Raw genomic sequence first — 21,371 nt, 5'->3', positions numbered from 1 at the left:
CAATACCAGATCTCCGAGATTTGAGGGGAAACTGTACGGAATACGAAGTTGAAATTAAGCCCTACGGGTCGGCCACTATTATAAAGCATGCAAGGCAGCAAAATGAAACGTGATCCGATGCATATATTTATGGCTTTGTGTCATCACAACAGTAATCCTCAGCTCTTCATCTACAAGTACAGTACAATGAAACATTAAAAAAAAAAAAAAGAATAAGAAGAAGAAGTAATTTTGTAGCCAAACAATACTCTTAATTTTAGAAAATGTGATCACGTTCTTACGAGGTGATGAGGGAGTTGAATATGAGATCACACGTGAATATGGAGCTACTGGTCAAACACAACCACCCTTCATTCCCCAGTTAATACCCAATCAGGTAGTACTTCTTTATTTTTTTGATCAAATGACATTATATTAATTCTGATTTCCATTTTTGTTTTGTAGCTTATAAGTGTTTCTAATGCTTTCCTTAATTAACTGCTTTTCCAACACCCCCCCCCCAAAAAATCGTTCCAATATCTGTGGTCGGCGAACCAACAACGAAATCGTGCTTTATATCTGTCTAGAAGATCGTCTGCTTATTTTGGTTTAGCGCCTATATGTCTTGATCTGACAGCTATTAAGACAGGTTTACACAATTCATTTCACACAGACCATTTGTGTGTGGGTTTATGTTTACACAAATAATAATTGGGAAACAGCACGAGAAGAGTATGTTAAGAAGTACATAAGTTCTGTACTTTACTCTTTTGATCCTATTTATAAGTTACCTCTAGTGTATTTCATATAGACCATGAAAAACTTTAAGCTTCATTAATTGTCGTTTAAAGTTAAACAACTTTCCAACTTTATGCTTGTTTATTAGTATATATTATACCTCATGTAAACAAAATCAACATAATCATAAATAAAAAGTAAAATTGCACATCCATATAAAAAAATCTCTCACTGCTCTATAAATAGGATCAAAGAATTTTTTATTCTACCTTGTAAATAGAACAAGAGGAGTATATGGACAACCTATCAGCTTCTTAATAAATTTATTCTAAATGGAATTTTAAAATCCTTACATAAGAATATAAATGCAGGACAGAGTGGTCACCAATAAAAGCGGGCTTGTATTAATTATTTCCTCGTTCGAAAAATTGACAAACAAATGGTATTGGGTTCGCGACGTGTTCAGCTTCGCCCATTCATCAACCCGAAATTGCTTTGGTCAAAATTCGCCGAAATTCAGCAGTCAGTTTTGGATGTTTCAAGATGCTTTCAGGAATGGTATTGCTACTGGCAGTTTCCTTTGGTGGATATCAGAAATTGAAGGGGTGTGTGTGTGTGTGTGTATTCCTTGCTCAAAACGCTTATGTTGATGCTTTCTCTTAAATATTTATTCTGATTTATTTAAAAAAAAAAAGCATTTTGTGCACAATGATTTCCTCTTGTGTGGCTCAACTCTGTAGATGGATGAAGGATTATCATTTTATATAAATTTGTATTTCATGTCTTTTTTATATCAATATTACTAATAAATAGTAGTCGTCACTTGGATTGTAAAGTATTTTTTGGGGAAATCAAAGATCTCCGGGATGGGAGTTGCAATAGAACTTCTGGATCATCCTTGCAGTTTCTATGCTACTTCGTATTATTTACACCATTACGTTTTCCAGGATCATCGCCTACCATCTCTATATTACTACACGCTTTAACATTTTAGAATTCACAGATTCTGATTTTGACAAAGTGATGGCGAAGGGAAAGAGACAAATGCAGCAAATTAAAGTGAGGGGACAAATTAAATGCGATGACATGAAATCAAATTATTAAAGGAGACTTTGTGACTTAAGCCTCACAATTGGAGAATTTGGTATGGCAGTAGTATACATGATGATCGAAAGGATAATGCCGCACTTGCTTGGAACTGATATTCAATCATAGCGATTGATTGTGAAGCATGCTTGGCTTTAAAATTCCAGAGCCGTGAGAGAATCAGCCTCTCACTCGCTTTCAGGACCTAGGAATTAATGAATTTCCCTCAAAAATCAATGCACCTCGTTCTTTTCTTGTTTTGAAAACAATTTTTTAATTTTTAAAAAAATAACTTGGTAATTTGTTTTTAGCTGGTTGTCTTAAGAACACAAATATGCTTTAAAAAACTATAAAACCAAAATAATTTTTACATGTTTTTTTGTTTTTGTATTTCTTTTTACAAGATTGGAAAAACTTTCTTTTCTTCTTCCCTACTGCCCGGCCATGTACTAACACCAACAACGCCCGCAGCTTATAAATGTAATTTTTTTGATATTTTTTACTTCAAACGTGAATTTTTTTAAAAATAATCATCCAAATATTTTTTTCTTGTTTTTAATCCTCAAAATTTATTTTAAAAAATTATTTTGGGAACAAGAAAAAAAAAAGCCCAATATTTGTGTGTGATACTGGAATTAATGAATCTTCCGCCAATCCCCACACAGTGTTTTGGTTATCTCCCTCAAGTAATGTACTCCACGTGTGGCTGTTGAATTTGGTGCGGGCATATCGTGGCTGTCGCGTCGTCAACGTGGATGGGTTCTGGTCAAATTCCCAACTTACTTTCAACCACACACACAACACTACGGTCTTCATTCCAAATTTTACAAATAAAGTTAAAAACGACAAAAACATGCGCCACATGGCGACCAGGGATTGTGCGGTTGCTCTAAGCGGGATCCCAACCGACGGTGGTCCAATTTTTCCTTTATATGAAACCTCATCTTTACTTTCTTCACAACCGCTGCTTCCCATCCCATCCGCTTCATTACAAGACTTAAAGAGACACAACACACTTCATTGATTCGCGTAAATACACATTGCCTCTTATATGGTTTGCTTCAGTCACTAATGAGTGTACAAACCCATATATTCTTTCTGTTCTTAATATAAGACCTATTTAACTAATTTGATTAGATTAAAGAAGTTAGTTAAGTTAGTTAATTATAAGAAATGTGACGCATTTTTCCTAAAATATCATAATCATCTTTCTTAATATCTCCTCTTTCTTCTCTATTTGATTGTGGTTGAGAGAGTATCCATAGGGATAATTTAGAGAAAATTGATAAATATAAGAAATAGATCTTATATTTAGGATCAAAACTCACTCAACAATTAGATTATATATTAAGAGCGAGTATCATGTAACTAACATGAATATCTTCATATACGTACAATACCGCATGCCAATAATTAAACACTCCATTCTAGTCCTCTCCCACTTATTCATCAATAATACAAACAAAAGCGTCGTTCCTTTTCAATCATCTGTAGTGGGGTGATGGAACAATTACATTTCCACCACACACGTATCTATCATATGCCATTCGTATGAGCTTCGGACGATTCTATCTTCCTGCATGCCTCCGCAGGCAGTGAGTCTAAGGCTCGCCACGATGAACCGCCCTCCGCCACCGCCTTCTTCGCCGTCTCAGCCAATTCCGTCACTTTCTTCCTCACCTCTCTCCCTTTCTCTCCTTCCATCAGCTCCCTCACCATCGTCCTCACTCTTTCCCCTTTCACTAACCCTCGAACTGAATCGCTGTGAGTGTCCACTCTCATCCCCACTTTTATGTCTTCCTCCACCATTTTCGCGTTCAGGTGCTGTTCCGCCATCATTGGCCACGCCAGTATCGGAACTCCTGCGCATATTCCTTCCAGCACCGAGTTCCACCCGCAGTGGCTCAGAAACCCCTTCACACTCTCGTGCATCAGTATCTCCCTCTGGTCTACCCACTCTCTCACTACGATTCCTCTCTTCTCCGCTCTTTCTTCGAACCCTTGAGGCAGCTCCCACTCTTTCTTCCTTATAACCCACATAAACTCCACCGTTGATTCTTCCAAACCAATGGCTATTTCTTTCAGTTGTTCGCTTGATATCTCTGCCTGTGACCCAAAGGCGATGTACAGAATTTCCTGCTTCTCGTCTAACCACTCCATCCATGTTGGTTTTCTTGATCCTTCACTGATATTAATCTTTGGTTCTTCGGCCAGACAAAGCGGCCCCACACAGTAGTATGGTTTATGATCAGCCTGTTCCTTCATGTAATCAATGTACACAGGCTCCAGCTCATAGAAGCTATTCACCACCATTCCAAAGCTTTGCGAGGTGGATGAAAAAACGTTCATATGGAACTCAAAAGAAAGACTTTTTGGGTCTGGGTTTCGAAACTCGGGTTCTACGTCGTTCTTGCTGAGCCAGATCCACGGGAACCGGTTCAACTTGACCGACTCGTCGTCAGGCTGGGGCCCATTGAAGATCCCGGATATGGCAGCTTCTCTGCAAACGGCTACGGCGTAAGAGCTCATACCGTAGTAAACCAATCTGGGAATACCAAACTTGGAGGCAGAGTGCAGGGTCCACCATAAGAAGCCGTCGGAAACCATAAAGCTTATCCTTGGAAGAGTCTCCAGCATTCGTTCGAAGTGGGGCTGCATATGGACCGTGGCAGAGGTGAACTTGTAGAACAGAGACATGGAAGAGAGTTGATCGGTGCTCTCCACGCCGGCAGGGATTTCAGGGACGTTTGCGGGGAAAGGAATGTCAACGATGGAGGCGCCAGTAGTGTTTTGGAGGGATTCGGTTACAAATGGGCGGTTGGCCGGGGTGGTGACAACGGTGACCGATGCGTTGCGACGGAGGAGGAGGCGGGCGAAGTCGAGAAGGGGGATGGTGTGGCCTTTGGCCATGAATGGAATGAGAAGAACGTGGGGTTGGCGAGAGCAGTCTTCTTCACGCGGTAGCGAGCCCATGTTTGGCACAACTGCAATCTGCGGAGACTGATTGGGTGATAGAATCGGGAAAAGGGTTATATAGGCAGTTAGGTTTGAAGGATGACGCATTCCCCACAAAACGTTTTACGCATCTTGCACTATGTATTTGCGGTGTAATGTAAGCATGTGCATGTCAAATACTTTGAAAAATTTCCCGCTAATTAATGATGACGCATGCCTTTTTGACAGAATGGAATAGGTTTCCATGCTAAGCAGAACTCATTGTCATTTGGCATTATACTGTCTAGATTTAACTTGAGTGATTCATACTGAGGGAGTGTTTGGATAAAAACAAAATCATGGTTTCAGAAGTGCTTTTACGGATTACGAAGTGAATATGTGGAGGAGGTTACCTCGTTTTGCGGAAAAGTGTTTCTGAAACTACGGTTTTGGAACACCCAAACAGAGCCTGAATCTTTTTTGTTTTTTTGTTTTACTTTTTTTGTTGTTTATAATGCATTCCCCTTAAAACCAATACGCGCGCCAGCTCAATGTAATTTGTATACATGGAGTAAATCCTCCATCATTAATTCTTACAAAACCTTCAGTCTCTCTTTACAGTGACAAGTGGCTGTTGAATTTGGGGTGGGCATAGTCATGTCTGTTATCGAATTGTTGAAGAATTCTCGTGAAATCCTCAACTTAATTGCGTGCACCGCATTCAATCTGAAACGGGCAAAGAAAGTTCAAAACGACAGAAAAATGTGCCCCCACCCAGGGATGATGGTGAATCTTTGTTCCACATAGACTGGCCCATGGTACTGAAAGCCACACCTGTTTCCATATGTCTGTATGGTCCAATTTCCTTTATTATTTATGCAGGCACAAAAGCTCCCGCTGTTCGCATCGCACGTACACTTCGCTTTCGGCTTGAATTTAGCATCACATCATGCCATCTGGATTATGCTAGCAGCTAGCAAAATCAAATACTCCCTCCTCCTTTCTCATATGTGTGTGTGTGTGTGACAACTAATTAAATTACGTGAGTTGAAATGTTACTTAAAATTAGCTAAAACTATTAAATATGCAAAAGATTTTTTATTTTTTGAAAACATACCCTTATTTATGAAGATGTTGAGTAAGAAAGAGAATGTTTGGAAAAAGATACGAGAAAAGCATCTAATTAATAATTGAAATTAAAAATGAAATACGTGCATAAAATTTTTAATGTGTGCAAAGTGTTTTTGATATATAGCACGTCCATAACCATATAAGAGAGAATGTTAGTTATACAAAAGATTAATACCTCCTGTTATTTTAGAAGAGCTTAAAATTTGAATTGCCTTGGTAGTTTTATAATTAAGATCCCCCTTGTAGACTTGTAATGCATTTTTGCTATTTTTGTCTCTAATTAATTTTACATATTGCATTAATTAAAAAGTTGGCAAGTTGGTACACCTTTGATCCTATTTATAAGTCACTTTCAATATGTTTTATATAAACAAAAAAAATCTTAAACTTTATTAACTCTAATTTAAAATTTAACAAGTTTTCAACTTTATTTTTATTTAGTATACATTATAACTCATGAAAATAACGCCAACAATAATTAATGAAGGATAAAATTGTACATTCATATATTAATAGGACAAAAAAATATTCTCTTTTTATCCTGTTTAAAAAAAAAAAGAGAGGAGTATATTACATTATCTTTCATATTTTTTCTCGTACTTGTCCTCTTTCTTATTAATTTATTATTTTTAATTAATTTTAACTGTTTTTTTAAATTTAGTTATCAGGAGGACAGGAAAGAGTATTAGAATGGAGGGAGAGGAGTGCAGCTAAATGGAAACGAAGAAACCTCTGTGCTTGGAGAATAATTCATGATATCCTCGTGTCGCACGAGGTAGACACGGCCAGCTGCTAACTTTCTCACAACTCGTAAGCGCCCACATGACCCATAACCCAAAATAAAGATGACGTTCACTTAATTTGTGCTCTGTAACAAAATAAACTACCCATTTAATTATTAATATAAGATTTATTTAACTAATTTGATTAGATTTAAAAAATTTAGGTAAGTTAGTTAATTATAAAAAATATAACATGTTTTTCCTTAAAGAGTATTCATAGGAATAATTTAGAAAAAATAATAAATATAAAAAATAGATCTTACATTTAGAACCAAAATCAACTCGACAATTAAGTCCTATATTAAGAACCAGAAGAGTATATCATCTTGTTCTGGTTTTTTTGCGTCCTTAATTATTCACCACACATTCTCTCATTACATTTTTTATGCATTTTCCTTCATTTTTTAATTTATTATAAATAAATATATTTAAAAATAAAAAATGTGTTCTTTCGATTTATTATTTTTAACTAGTTTTAATTAATTTTTTATTATACGCAAATTTATTATTTGATGGCTATAATAAGAACTAAATGAGCATATACTGAGTATCTGGCCCCGCATCAAGTTATTGCGACTTAGGGTAATTTATCAGTTATACGCTTATAGTACAACAAAACAAAGCCGTCTATCCTGGGGCCCTCTCGAGTGCTCCCATTCAAGCGTGAGTGGAGCAATGGAGATCGTTGGCAGCAAAAAAAAAAAAAAAAAAAAAAGAGGAGCAATGGATCGGAGATCAGCATGGTGCCAACGCAAACGCGCCTAAACCAATCACACACCATTACTACGATCACCGGAGGATTCTGTCTTCTTGCATGCCTCCACAAGCATTGAGTCCAAGGCTCGCCAGGATGAGCCGTCCTCCGCCACCGCCTTCCTCGCCGTCTCAGCCAACTGTGTTACTTTCTTCCTCGCTTCCCTCCCCTTCTCTCCTTCCATTAACTCCTTCACCATCTTCATCACTCCTTCTCTTTTCACTAACCCTCGCACTGAACCGTGGTATTTGTCAACCCTGAGCCCCACCTTTATCTCTTCCTCCACCATTTTAGCGTTCAGATGCTGTTCCGCCATCATTGGCCATGCCAGTATCGGAACTCCTGCGCATATTCCTTCCAAAACCGAGTTCCACCCGCAGTGGCTCAAAAACCCCTTCACAGCCTCGTGCCTCAGTATCTCCCTCTGGTCTACCCACTCTCTCACTATGATCCCTCTCTTCTCCACTCTTTCTTCGAACCCTTGAGGCAGCTCCCACTCCTTCTTCCTTATCACCCACATAAACTCCACTACTGATTCTTCCAGACCAATTGCTATTTCTTTCAACTGTTCGCTTGATATCTCTGCTTGCGATCCAAACGCCACGTACAGAACTTCCTGCTTCTTGTCTAACCATCCCATCCATGTCGGTTTTCTAGATTCTACGCTTAGCTGATTTCTCTGGTCTTCCGCCAGACAAAGCGGCCCCACACAGTAGTATGATTTATGATCTGACTGTTCCTTCACATAATCAATGTACACAGGCTCCAGCTCATAGAAGCTGTTCACCACCATTCCAAAGCTTTGTGAGGCGGATGAAAAGACGTTCATATTGAATTCAAAAGAAAGACTTTTTGGGTCTGGGTTTCGAAACTCGGGTTCTACGTCGTTCTTGCTAAGGCGGATCCACGGGAACCGGTTCAACTTCACCGACTCATCGTCAGGCTGGGGCCCGTAGATGATGCCAGAGATGACAGCTTCTCTGCTAACGGCTTCGGCGTAAGCGCTCATGCCGAAGTACACCAGTCTTTGAATTCCGAACTTGGAGGCAGAGTGGAGTGTCCACCACAAAAAGCCGTCGGAAACCATAAAGCTTACCCTTGGGAGATTCTCCAGCACGCTTTCGAAGTGGGGCTGCATGTGAACCGTGGCGGTGGTGAACTTGTAGAAGAGAGACATGGAAGGCAGTTTATCAGTGCTTTCAACGCCGGCGGGGATTTCAGGGACGTTCGCAGGGAACGGAATGTCGACGATGGAGGCGCCAGTGTTGTGGAGGGATTCGGTTGCAAATGGGCGGTTGGCCGGGGTGGTGACAACGGTGACCGATGCGTTGCGGCGGAGGAGGAGGCGGGCGAAGTCTAGAAGGGGAATTGTGTGGCCTTTGGCCATGAATGGAAAAAGAAGCACATGGGGTGTGCTTGAGTCTTGTTCACACCTAATCGAACCCATGTTTTCCAATTTACCAGAGTTTGCCAGTGATCGCCCCTGTCTGTGTGTGTAGCTTGAAGAAGGACTTGGATTCTCTCCACTTCCTTTCCATCCTCTTCCCCTCCACTACCCTTCTTTTCTCTTCACAACCATTGGATTAAAATTCCAATGGTCCAGATTTAACATCTTATAAAATAATATTATTAAAAAAATAAATAAATAAATTTAAAACTGTTAAAATCTGGTTTGAACAGTTTACAATTGTAATAAAAAAATTAAAAAAAATTTGTTCTATAATAACAGTATGTAGTTATAAACTGTTCAGATTAGATTTTAACAGTTTAAATTTATTTATCTATTTTTTATCATAATATTTATCTTTATAAAATATTATAAAATATTAAATCTGAATTATTGGAGTTTTGATCCAATAGTTGTGAAGAGAAAAAGATAGTAGTGGAGGGGAAGAAGATGGGAAGGGTAGTGGAGAGAATCTGATTCCCTCGAAGAAAGACCGTATGTCGGTGAATGTGAATTACATTCCAGGAACGACATGTGCAATAGTGGCGATACAATAAATATGCAGCGACTTTTTACCACTATCATATAATTAATTATAGGCCACACATGCTCACATAGCCCCCAGTCAGCAAGTTTCTTTCTTTTTTTTGGGTAGATTTTTTATATATCATTTGTGAACGTATACGCACAGAAATTGTTTGTCATGTCAGAGTACGAATTCAATGAATGCTACCACACACGTATGATGAATAGACGTACAGGGAATTGAAAGCCCACGGACACGGACAAGTTGTGGAGGCACGACAGTGACCTCTTCTAGAAACAACAATAATTTTAGGGTGTGTTTGGGATAGCGGTGGCAGAAGTAACTTTTTTTCAATCTGACTTCTACAGAAGTCAGATTGAGTAAAAGTCAGATAGGGTAATGTGATTTATGTTTGGATTGGATTTTGAAAAAAAGTCAGTTTGAGAAGTTGAAACTTGTTTGGATGATAAATATAAAAGTAAGTTTGGATGTAAAATGACTTAAAAGGATATGAATTTTATTGAATAGTATATATCTAATATTAGATATATATAATTTGACTATTTTTTAAGAAGTAAGGAAGATAAAATTATTAAAAATAAAGAAATTTAATTTATTATAAGAAAAAAAATTATATATATAATGTGAACATTTTAAATGAAGTATTAAAAATTAAATTATTAAAATAAAAATTTAAGTGGATAAAGATATAAATTATAAATCAAATACGATACATCAAACACCAGAGTCACCGTCTTGGGTCTCCTCTTCTCCAAACCCCCAAACATCCCATTTCTTCACCGTCCTGGTTACTTCTTGAATGCACTGAGGGTCACGAAATTGAGTTTCGTTGAAGCTAGTCCACCTAATTGCACCCAGTTCGTGATGCGGCGGCGGCAACAACTGATGGCGATGCTGGTTTGCAACGAAATAGAGGAGGAAGAAGAAGAACAATTGGACGAACTGGAAGAACCAAAACGATGAGACGTTGGACCACGGCGGGAGACGGAGAGCGCACGGCGGAGTTATGGCAGAAGACGTCGCGAGGCTCCGTTTAGCTTCAGATCGTGTTCAAACAAGAAGACCAGACGAACTGCACGAACAAGAACACCTCATCGATCCACTCCCACACAAGACCCAAAATGATGAGACGGTGGACCACGGCGGAGACACGGCCGGAGACGGAGGGCGCACGGCGGAGCTATGGTAGCAAGTCGCGAGCCTCCCTGTTTAGCTAATGAGAGTGCGTGTGTCGTGAGAGAAAAATCATGCAGAGGGTCAGGGAGGTAAAAATATTTAACACTCTAATAAACATTCCAATGGTTTTCTCAAACGCACCAGCATCCAAAAAAAAAGCACCCGAAATCAACTTCTCCCAGAAGTCCATCTGAGGCTCAGAAGTCAGATTAGCCCACTGTGAATCCAAACATGTTAAAAACGCAGCCACATGAGAAGCCAGATGGAAACGCACGATTGGGCCTTCAAACGTGATGCCAAACGGGCCCTTACTCAAATTTCCATTCCTTTTTATATCACCACTGTGTGTTTGATTCTCTTGCTTAAGTAACCTTGCTTTTGTTGTGTTTTACTCTGGCTTTCATCGGAGACAACAACGCCACACGTTAATTAGTTCTTATATTCAATTAATAATTAAATGACTACCCGAATTAATCTGTTAATTATCTTATTAATATGTCTGCAAAGATATTGTTTAAGCATTGCGATCTGATCCATGCTGGCCTCAGCAAACAAGAGATGCGTGATTGGGATTCCGTACGCGTTTGCTTGATCACTGGGGATAGAAAGGAATTACGCACACATAATCCGTTTGGATGAGCCATTGAAAAAGCAGCTTATGGAGAAGTGAAGTTGAGTAAAAGCTAAATTGAATAAACTGAATTGTGTTTGGATTGGAGTTTAGAAAAGCAGCTTATTTGCAAAAGTGAGATTGATAAAAGGTTGTTTGGATAATGATTGAGCAAAAGTAAGTTTGGTTGTAAAATGACCAAAATAGATATGAGTTTTAATAAATAATAAAACATTATTAAAAAAATAATTTCACATAATATAATGAAATTAAAATAATTTAATATGAAGAAGTCATAAAAAATATTTTAAATATAAAATAAAACATGAAAAAATAAAAATATATTTTTAGGAGTATATTTAAAAGTAAAAGTATATTTCTAACTTATTTATTGCTTTCAATTAATTTTAACTAATTTTTTATTATCTATAAATTAGTTATTTGAGGCTTATAATAAGAACCAAAAGAGATAATAAATTTCTTAACTTTCTCTCTCTCCATATTTTAAAAGCTATAAATCATAAGCCATAAGTCATAAGCTGTTAATTTTAGCTTATAGCTTATTGTAGCTTTTCAGACAAAAGCCCGATTGCAAAAAAGCCCAACCAAACAGACCTATTATGTCAATCGGGCTTATAGAGCTTATAAGCTACTTATAAACTTAAAATAAGTGATGCCAAATAGGCACTATATCACCTGACAACTGCAATCTTTTACGTACTACAGCATGAATTTCCAACGAACCCCTGAAGCCGGTACCTTTTTTTGTGTGTGTTGTATCCGAGCTTATTAGAATCAAAACATGTTTTTTTTTTTAAATTTAAAAAATATTTATAGAAGTATTTACAGATCACTTATTAATAAGGTTTTTATACCAGTAATGAGATTTGAACTCATAATTTTGTAGATTATAAACTGACTTTTTTTACGAATTAAATCAATTTTTCTTAGCCACGTATTATTGTTTGTCTCTATCTACGTTTCACGTTCACACATACACGCACGCATCTTGGTTTGAAGTGGGTGGCATGGGTTTTGTCTCTCAGGGAAGAAGCCCAGATTGCTAGGCCCTTAACACGCACACACATAAAAATAGGGTGGGCATCATAGCCTCCATCTTGCCACTGGCAATAAGTAGTTGATTTTTAATTTATTTAAAGTTCTATATTAAAAGTCTATCCGCTAATAAAAAATTATTTGTTATTGTATACAATGAAATTTATGTTTGAACATATTTTTAAAAATGTTTGAATTTTGATAAAGTAAAAATTGCTTGGAAAGTAATTGTGGAGTGCGTGAAAGTTGTTCAGAAACCAAAAAAAAAAAAACAACCAAAAGTAACTTTTGGAAAGTAAATTTTCAGAAATATTATTATACATGTACTCTCTGAAAAAAATACCCAAACTATTTTTTGCTTTTGAAATCTCCTCAAAACGACTTTTTCGGTCTTGTAAAAGTGAAAACAAATCGTGACCTAAATTACAATCATTCATTACAAGTTTACCTGCCCAGAAGTATTTAGGAGTAATTGAATTAGCTATTATATTTAAAAGTAATTTTATGGAGTTTAAAATAAATTTGCGGTGGGAGTTTTGTTTTAATATGCATAAAAGTTTTTTAAAGTGCTTTTGACGGATACGAAAGACCCCTGTTCATAAAGAGAAGAAACACGGACTAACCAGATAACAAGATGGTCTTCGGGGGCCTAATTTGAACAGGGAGATAGGCATAAGATAATTACAGAAGTAAATAAAAAACATTAACCCAATAACGGGGAAACAGATCGGGGGAAGAGAAAGGAGATCTTGGAAGCCAAACCATTTTTTCCCGAGAAATAAGAAACAACTTAAATGTGCATGTGCGTGAGTTACGTTTTTTTTATACGGAATATGTATAATACTAGCGAACTAGAGCATACGTTATATGGCCGGAATCCTCTTTCTAAAGTTGCCGACAACCATCCAAATTAAAAAACCCTTCACCTCAAAACCAAAATACACAACGAATATTTGTTACATAATTTTTTTAAAAAAATTAAAATCTTTATAGGAGGATCCGAGCGTTCATTCAAAATTTTTTTTTTCCCGAAAAAAGAAAGAGATGCAATAGATGGCAGAACGACCTAGTATTTTATTAGGCGGATCTGTAGGCTGCGTGCAGTTAGCAACGAGCACGCAAACAAGCTGTACAAACTTAGGTTTACCCGTGCTCGGCCTAATTAATGATGTTTATAGTTGTTATGAATAAATGCATTTTTGATGACCTAAGTTTAAATTTTCAAACGATAATTTTTAAATAAAAAATCAAGTTTTAATTTAAATTTTGTACACATTAAAATATTACCAATATAAAAATAGATTATATTAAATGCGATGCAGACTTGATTCAAATTGCTGTTCCCTTCGACTTCGACCATTTGCCACCTACCAAATCACAATTATTAATCATTATAAATTTGTACATATGTCAGACTATATGGGAATTAGTTTTAGTCGTCACCACCTAAACTCATCGTATCTGTGCTATTTAAATCTGATTTAAATTGTTTAAATTAAAAATTTTTAATTAATTATTTTTAAAAATTATTTTTATGAAAGAATGATAATTAAGAAATTATTTTTATTTTTATTCTATACATATTAAAATAATTATTTTAAATAAATAAAATTAAAAATAAATCTATATTTTTCAAATTAAATATGAATGATTCAGATTTGATAAATTTAAGAACCTTATTACTCCTCCGATCCTTAATATAGGACCCAATTCTTGAGTTAGTTTTGGTCTTAAATATAAGACCCATTTCTCATATTTATCAATTTTTTTCTAAATTACCCCTATAGATATTCCCTCAACCATAATTAAGTAAAAGAGAGAGGGGGTATTAAGAAAGATGATTATGGTGTTTTAGGAAAAATGTGTCAATTTTCTTATAATTAACTAACTTACCTAACTTCCTTAATCTAATCAAATTAGTTAAATGGATCTTATATTAAGAACCGGAGGAGTATTAGAGTACTGAGATTAGTTTTCTACGTTCCGTGCTTCTTCGCTTCAAATTACATCGCTGCCCAGGAGAAGACCTTTGCTAACCGACGCTCTCACGGAGTCCCAATTCATAACCCAGAACGTAAGAAGATGACATTAGAACCCACAATACAGACGTAACTGAATGGGGAGTTTCAACTTATGACTTATTAATAATATTACAACGAAAGCACCGACTCTGGGGGACTTCTCGAGTGTACATTTTCAAGCAGGAACCAGTTTTGGTGCTCATCACTTTGATGAGCACCCTAAACTCATCAGATTTGAATCATCTATGTTTTATTTTGATGGTTTAGATTTGATTTTTTTTATTTATTTAAAATAATTATTTTAATATGTATAGAATTTAAAATAGAGATAATTTCTTAATTATCATTCTTTCAAAAAATAATTTTTTTATTTAGAAATAATTAATTAAAGATTTTAAATCTGAATCATTAAAATAAAATATAAATAATTCAGATTTAATGAGCTTATGCAGCTGATCACGAAACTAGTTCCTCCTTTCAAGCATGAGAGGTCACAGTAATGAACACAAGCACATTGCCGTAACAGGCGCGGGTAAACCAATTACATACCATTACTACGATCACCGGAGGATTCTGTCTTCCTGCTCCATGCCTCCGCAAGCAGTGAGTCCAAGGCTCGCCAGGATGAGCCGCCTTCCGCCACCGCCTTCTTCGCCGTCTCAGCCAACTCTCTCACCTTCTTCCTCGCTTCTCTCCCCTTCTCTCCTTCCATTAACTCCCTGACCATCTTCCTCACCCCTTCTCCGTTCACTAACCCTCGAACTGAACCGTGGTACGTGTCCACTCTCATCCCCACCTTTATCTCTTCCTCCACCATTTTCGCGTTCAGGTGCTGTTCCGCCATCATTGGCCATGCCAGTATCGGAACTCCTGCGCATATTCCTTCCAGCACCGAGTTCCACCCGCAGTGGCTCAGAAACCCCTTCACACTCTCGTGCCTCAGTATCGCCCTCTGGTCGACCCACTCTCTCACTACGATCCCTCTCTTCTCCACTCTTTCTTCGAACCCTTGAGGCAGCTCCCACTCCGCCTTCCTTATCACCCACATAAACTCCACCATCGATTCTTCCAAACCAATCGCTATTTCTTTCAACTGTTGACTTGATATTTCTGCCTGTGACCCAAACGCCACGTACAGAACTTCCTGCTTCATGTCTAACCACTCCATCCATGTCGGTTCTCTAGATTCTACACTTAGCTTATTCCTTGGCTCTTCTGCCAGACAAAACGGGCCCACGCTGTAATATGGTTTTTGGTTGTATGCTTCCTTCATATGATTCACGAACACAGGCTCCAGCTCATAGAAGTTGTTCACCAACACTCCGCTTTCAGCGGTGGATGAAAGCACCTTCACAATGAGCTCATTATAAGCAAGACCTTCCGAGTCTGGGTTTCGAATCTCGGGGTCTATGTCGTTCTTGCTGAGCCGGATCCACGGGAACCGCTTCAACTTGACTGGCTCGTCTTCAGGCTGGGGCCCATAGCAGATCCCAGAGATAAAAGCTTCTCTGGTAATGGCTTCAGAGTAAGAGCTCATGCCGAGGTACGCCAATCTCGGAATACCAAACTTGGATGCCGAGTTTAGGGTCCACCATAAGAAGCCATCAGAAACTATAAAGCTTACACTCGGTAGAGTCTCCAGCATCCTTTCGAAGTGGGGCTGCATGGGCACAGTGGCAGAGGCGAACTTCTGGAACAGAGACATCGAAGGGAGTTTATCGGTGCTCTCGACACCGGTGGGAATATCCGGGACGTTAGCAGGGAATGGGATATCGACAATGGACGCAGTTGTGTTTTGGAGGGATTCAGTTACGAATGGACGGTTGGCGGGGGTGGTCAGAACGGTGACGGATATGTTGCGGCGGAGGAGGAGGTGGGCGAAGTCGAGGAGGGGGATGGTGTGGCCTTTGGCCATGAATGGAAAAAGAAGCACGTGGGCACACTGAAGTGAACCCATGTTTTTTTTGGTTCAGCTGATTTTGCGTGGGATCGTAACTTTATAGAGCTTGATAGCTGTACGGACCATGTAGCTGCAGGCGGGGCATATTCCAGGAACGCCATGTGCGATAGCGGCGACGCAATAAATTACAACAACTTGCTGGTCTGCTAATATACACATATATATTACGTTTATTTGTAATATATAGGTTTTATATGTTTTAAAATATTCTTGTTAATTAAATATATTAGTTAAAATTATTATTATTATAAAAAATATTTTAAAAATATATATAAATATAAGAGATAAAATAGATTAGGATTTTATATTTATAATCAAAATAAAAATTAAACAGGTTTTTATATTAAAAAACGGAACTAATATATTACAACTGGAAGCGTGGACAGTGTAACAATAATAAATTGTGTTGTAATTTTTTTTTTCAGGATGACGCAAAGTCAGAGGACATGTTCTTGTTATATATGAGAGATATCAGTCTTAATTTTTCTCCGGGTAGGGTACGTAATTGAAATATCACCCTTCAGGTTACCTTAATTTATTAAAGAAAAAAATCCCAAACAAGAAGATGAATGTATCTGTAATTTGTTTGTTGCAATTTACTGTGTAAGCTGGTTTTATATATGCTTAAGGGGGTGTTTGGATAGAAACCAAACTATAATTTCAGAAGTATTTTTTTGGTTTACAAAATAAATATATAAAAAAGTTTGTCTTGTTTTACGAAAAAGTATTTCTGAAAAGCATTTTTAAGAGTTGTTAAACACCTAGGTGATGAAGACAACATTGAGCTGGAATTTTTTCTCTCTCATGAATGATTGAACTGATAATTTATTTCGTTGGACCAAAAAAGAACTGGTTATTTATTAATTTTAAAGGCCATGGCAAAATTGTTTGGGGAAATTGCAAATAAAGACCCCCCAATATATAAAATGGCAATCAGGGACCCCCAATTTGAGAAATTGCTGCAGAGGACCCGGTCCCAATTTGCAATTATGAAATGTGAGGAAAATGGCTGAAATGCCCCTCACTCATCATGACTGTTAATGAAGGCAGAGACCAGGATTTTAATGGGTGGCGGGAGAGCTGGCGGAGTAGGATGAGCCGAACGAATATGTGCGATATTGGGATCTTCGAACATTGGCAATAATGCGACTAACTTACTGAGTAAACCATTCTTGTATTGTTCCCTGTAAGAGTTACACATCGTCACATTCTCCATCTTCATCTCTGCTGTGTGGGTGAGTAGGCTGGAGGAAGGGAGGGAATGGGAGGTGTAGTTGAAGATGAAAGATATGACAATGTAGGAGGTTGTGGTTAGTTGGAGGTGGGATATTTTTGTTTTCGTAGTCTGAACGGTCATCTGTCATTTGTAGTGCACGGTGCTGGTTGCGATGGGGAAGGGGTCAGAGTGTAGTGGTTTGGCAGAGTGTAGGTTGGATAATGGCCGTTAGTTTGACCGTGAACGTTGAGGTGTTGCCGCGGAATGAGGGAATGACGATACCATGATTTTCGGTGTTGAAGTCGTCAAGCCCTAAAGTGAAGTTGTGAAGCCCTAAAGTGAAGTTGTGAAGGCCTAAAGTGATGTTGGGAAGACAGGAGGTCACGGGTTTTTAATTTGGTATGTAAATGGTTGAGTCGATGGAATAAATGAGTAAATATTTATTAGTGAAGCTAACGTACTGACTAAACGTAAATTTTTGCTGCAGATTAGTATGAAAAATGGATTTCAATAACCGAAGAAGCTGTGGGAAGGAGTTGTTCTGTTACGTGCACATTGGTGGACATTTTGAAGCAAATGGTGAAGGGATAGTTAAATATATTGGAGGGAGTGTAAGGGTAACCAGTATAAAAGAATGGATAACAGTAGACGAGTTGTGTGGAATAATTTCACAGTGGATAGGCAATGATGGTGGTGGATATGAGATTAAGTATAAAGTTAAATTTGATGAGAGTACATTGATTGATCTTTGTGATGATGGTGATATCAGCAACTTGTTTAGATATAATGACAGCAGTGGTCATGTGTATGTAGGAGGGAAAGGGAATGATAGGGAACGTAGAGCAAGGAATGATCCAGACGTGTAAGTGGTTATGTTTTCCAATTGAATCTTGTTATTTACTAATATATTGTTGGTAATTCGTATAGAAATATTGTAATGAAGCTAATGGTGCTGCAGTCCTAAATTGTAATTAGTAAATGCAAGCATGTTATTGAACATAGTGGACATGTCATTTCCATTTGTAAACTTGTGTTTTAGAAATGCAGACTTGTTATTAGACATAAGCAGAGATTTCCATATGTAGACTTGTAATTCAACGTATTGAAGTTATAATTATCATATACGGACTTGTTATTTAGATCTGTAGATGTTATTTTACTAACCAGTAGTTTCTATATGGAAACTTGTTATATGAGTAACTCAAGTTGTAATTACCTCTTACGGACTTGTTAATTGAGCAAGGAATTGTTTGTAGATGTAGACTTGTTATTTTAGTTAGTAAAGTTGTAATAACCATATGCGGACTTGTTATTTAGATATGTAGACATGTTATTTTATTCAAACCTGTCGTTTGAATATAGCTGTCCTAACTTGGTATTATGGTGGCAGGAGTGAGAATTTATTTGGACTTTCACAATATATGAATACATTTGAAACGACCATTGGTGATGAACATGAGCCAGTGAATGTTGAGAATGGAGTTGAATGCCTAACTTTTGAAGGAGGCGGATCAAGTCAGAGAAGCAAGTGTAGTGGTTCAGAGAGTCAGGGAAGACTGACGGGCGAGATGAATTGTACGAAATGGGCAGGAGTGTTTGTAGGAGTGGGCCAATATGTTCCACATGCTGTTGCTTTTAGGGAAGCTGTGTACAGGTTCAGTATTGCAGAGAAGTTTGCAGCAAGATATATCAGGAATAGTAAGGAGAAGATGAATGTGAGGTGTAAAGTAGAAGGGTGTCCTTGGAAGATATGTGCAAATGCTGTTGGAAAGAACAGTCATCTATTACGTGTGACTACATTTTGCAATAAGCACATTCATTCAGCCCAAGACAATTTGATTGTGACTTATGGTGGGAGTGCTGCGTTGACATCATCAGTAATAGTTGAAGAGATAAGGGACCATGCTGAAAAACGGCCCACTGAGATAAGGAAGATGTTGGAGAGGGAGTATGGTGTGAGGCTTACATATTGTCAGGCATATAGAGCAAAGGAAAAGGCAATGGAAGAAATACATGGGAAACCGGAACAGTCCTATATGTTAATACCATGGTTATGTGAAAGGTTGAAGGAAACTGATGACAAAACGGTTGCTGAATGGGCCTCCATTGGTAATAGATTTGAGCGTGTGTTCATTGCATACGGTGCATGTGTTGAGGGTTTTTTGAACGGTGCAAGGCCTATATTATATGTTGATGGTACTCATTTAAGTGGTCCATATAAGGGGACATTACTGTCAGCTTCGGCATATGATGCGGATAATGAGATGTTGCCGTTTGCAATAGCAGTGGTGAAGGGAGAGAATCTTGATGACTGGACGTGGTTTTTTCACAAGATTAAACAAATTGTTGGTTCAATGCAACTGACTATTGTGTCAGATAGACATAATTCTATAATTGGTGCTGTGCAAGCAATATTTGGGGGTGAAAGGCATGCATACTGTTATAGGCATGTGAAGGAGAACTTTAGCTCTGAATATATGAAATTAAACAGAGGTCGGAGAAGGACAAGTGAAAATTCAAAGGAAGATGCATTAAAGGTACTGGATAAAGTGGCTTATGCAAGACTTGCGGATGAGTTTGATCATGCGCTGGATGATCTCAGAACCATGTCTCATGAGTTATATGAGTGGGTTATCAATCAAGGTGATGTGGATAGGTGGGCATTGAGCAAGTTCCCATATAGAAGGTGGGACAACATAACAACTAATTTAGCTGAATCTTTTAATGCTTGGATGGTAAGGGAGAGGAAGCATAACGTGGCCCAAATGATCCATGAGCACCGGGAGAAAGTAGCAAGAAAGATGCATGCATCATATGCAGCAATGACTAAGTGGAGTAATTGCGTTGGGCCAAAAATAGAGGCAAAAGTATTGGAGCATGTGTATTTCGGTAGGTACATGCACTGTGAGAATTATGGAGGGGGAAGAATATGCGTGCACACATCACGTGGAGACCAAAGAGTGGACCTTGGCCTACACAAATGTAGCTGTGGAACTTGGCAAATGTTAGGGATTCCATGCTCACATGCTTGTGCAGCCATTAAGACCATAGGGGGAAACGTTTATGATTATGTTGAAGAGTGTTACAAACGTTCATCCCAAGAAAAAATCTATGCCCGGAGCATGGTTCCAGTGGTGACAATTGATATGCCTCACCTGAATGACTATACGTTTGAGAATCTTACTGCTCAACCCTTGCTTTTACCCCCAGTCACTGCTAGGCCTTCTGGAAGACCAAGAAGAAATAGAAAGGAATCACAATTCCACAACAAAAAAATATATCATTGCACTAGATGTCTTCATCCTGGACATACAAAGAGGACATGCAAAAATCCTAACCCAAGTTGACTTCCACTTACAAATGGGACAACTAATTTTTTTGGCACATATAGGGTTCATCCTTCTTAATTTTTTTGGGAGCAGGATGTTAGTAGATGTGCACATATATTTTTTGTTACTTCTATGTTTGGGACAAAGGGACATTAAGTGGAAGATGTAAGTTAATGTGCACTTGTCATTGAATGTTGTAAAGAACTTGTTGCTGTCAAAGAAATCAGAACTTGTCACTTCTTGTTATTTTGCATAGTTAAGTTGTCATTTGCTTTTGTGCACTTGTAATTTCATGTTCATCAGAAGTGGTTGCTGTCAGAAATGTGCAAAGTGTAATTCCGTGTTTATCAGAAGTGGTTGCTGTCAGAAAACGAAATGTGTCAAAACCTTATAGGAACTTGTCATTTGGCATAGTAAAGTTGTCATTTGGCAATATGAAGTTGTCATTCCGTGTTTATCAGAAGTGGTTGCTGTCAGAAAACGAAATGTGTCAAAACCATATAGGAACTTGTCATGTGCCATAGTAAAGTTGTCATTTGGCAATATGAAGTTGTCATTCCGTGTTTATCAGAAGTGGTTGCTGTCAGAAATGTGCAATGTGTAAT

The 21,371-nt window shown here is 37.9% G+C and overlaps 4 protein-coding genes across 4 annotated transcripts; 1 reads left to right on the top strand and 3 right to left on the bottom strand.

The window, feature by feature from the left end:
• Positions 1-3,108: 3,108 nt before the first annotated feature.
• LOC114735083 (UDP-glycosyltransferase 90A1) lies at positions 3,109-4,935 on the bottom strand. Its single transcript, XM_028922737.1, has one exon. The coding sequence runs from the start codon at positions 4,864-4,866 to the stop codon at positions 3,340-3,342; it is 1,527 nt and encodes a 508-aa protein (XP_028778570.1). The 5' UTR covers positions 4,867-4,935; the 3' UTR covers positions 3,109-3,339.
• A 2,446-nt stretch (positions 4,936-7,381) lies between these two features.
• On the bottom strand, positions 7,382-8,906 carry LOC114735114 (UDP-glycosyltransferase 90A1-like). The gene has a single exon (XM_028922779.1). It carries the CDS (start codon positions 8,849-8,851, stop codon positions 7,421-7,423), a length of 1,431 nt encoding a protein of 476 aa, XP_028778612.1. The 5' UTR covers positions 8,852-8,906; the 3' UTR covers positions 7,382-7,420.
• A 5,851-nt stretch (positions 8,907-14,757) lies between these two features.
• On the bottom strand, positions 14,758-16,218 carry LOC114735111 (UDP-glycosyltransferase 90A1-like). Its single transcript, XM_028922773.1, has one exon. The coding sequence runs from the start codon at positions 16,216-16,218 to the stop codon at positions 14,803-14,805; it is 1,416 nt and encodes a 471-aa protein (XP_028778606.1). The 3' UTR covers positions 14,758-14,802.
• A 1,719-nt stretch (positions 16,219-17,937) lies between these two features.
• LOC114735109 (uncharacterized) lies at positions 17,938-20,922 on the top strand. The gene is made up of 4 exons (XM_028922772.1): positions 17,938-18,169; positions 18,251-18,299; positions 18,828-20,646; positions 20,860-20,922. The coding sequence occupies exons 1-4, from the start codon at positions 17,938-17,940 to the stop codon at positions 20,920-20,922; spliced, it is 2,163 nt and encodes a 720-aa protein (XP_028778605.1).
• Positions 20,923-21,371: the final 449 nt, after the last annotated feature.

The sequence above is a fragment of the Neltuma alba genome, unplaced genomic scaffold (genome assembly GCF_004799145.2).
Source record: "Neltuma alba isolate B1F8T4 unplaced genomic scaffold, ASM479914v2 tig00013177_pilon, whole genome shotgun sequence".
NCBI classification, from domain to species: domain Eukaryota; kingdom Viridiplantae; phylum Streptophyta; class Magnoliopsida; order Fabales; family Fabaceae; genus Neltuma; species Neltuma alba.
The sequence above is the reverse complement of the archived record's forward strand: the minus strand, read 5'-3'. Positions and strand labels throughout refer to the sequence as shown.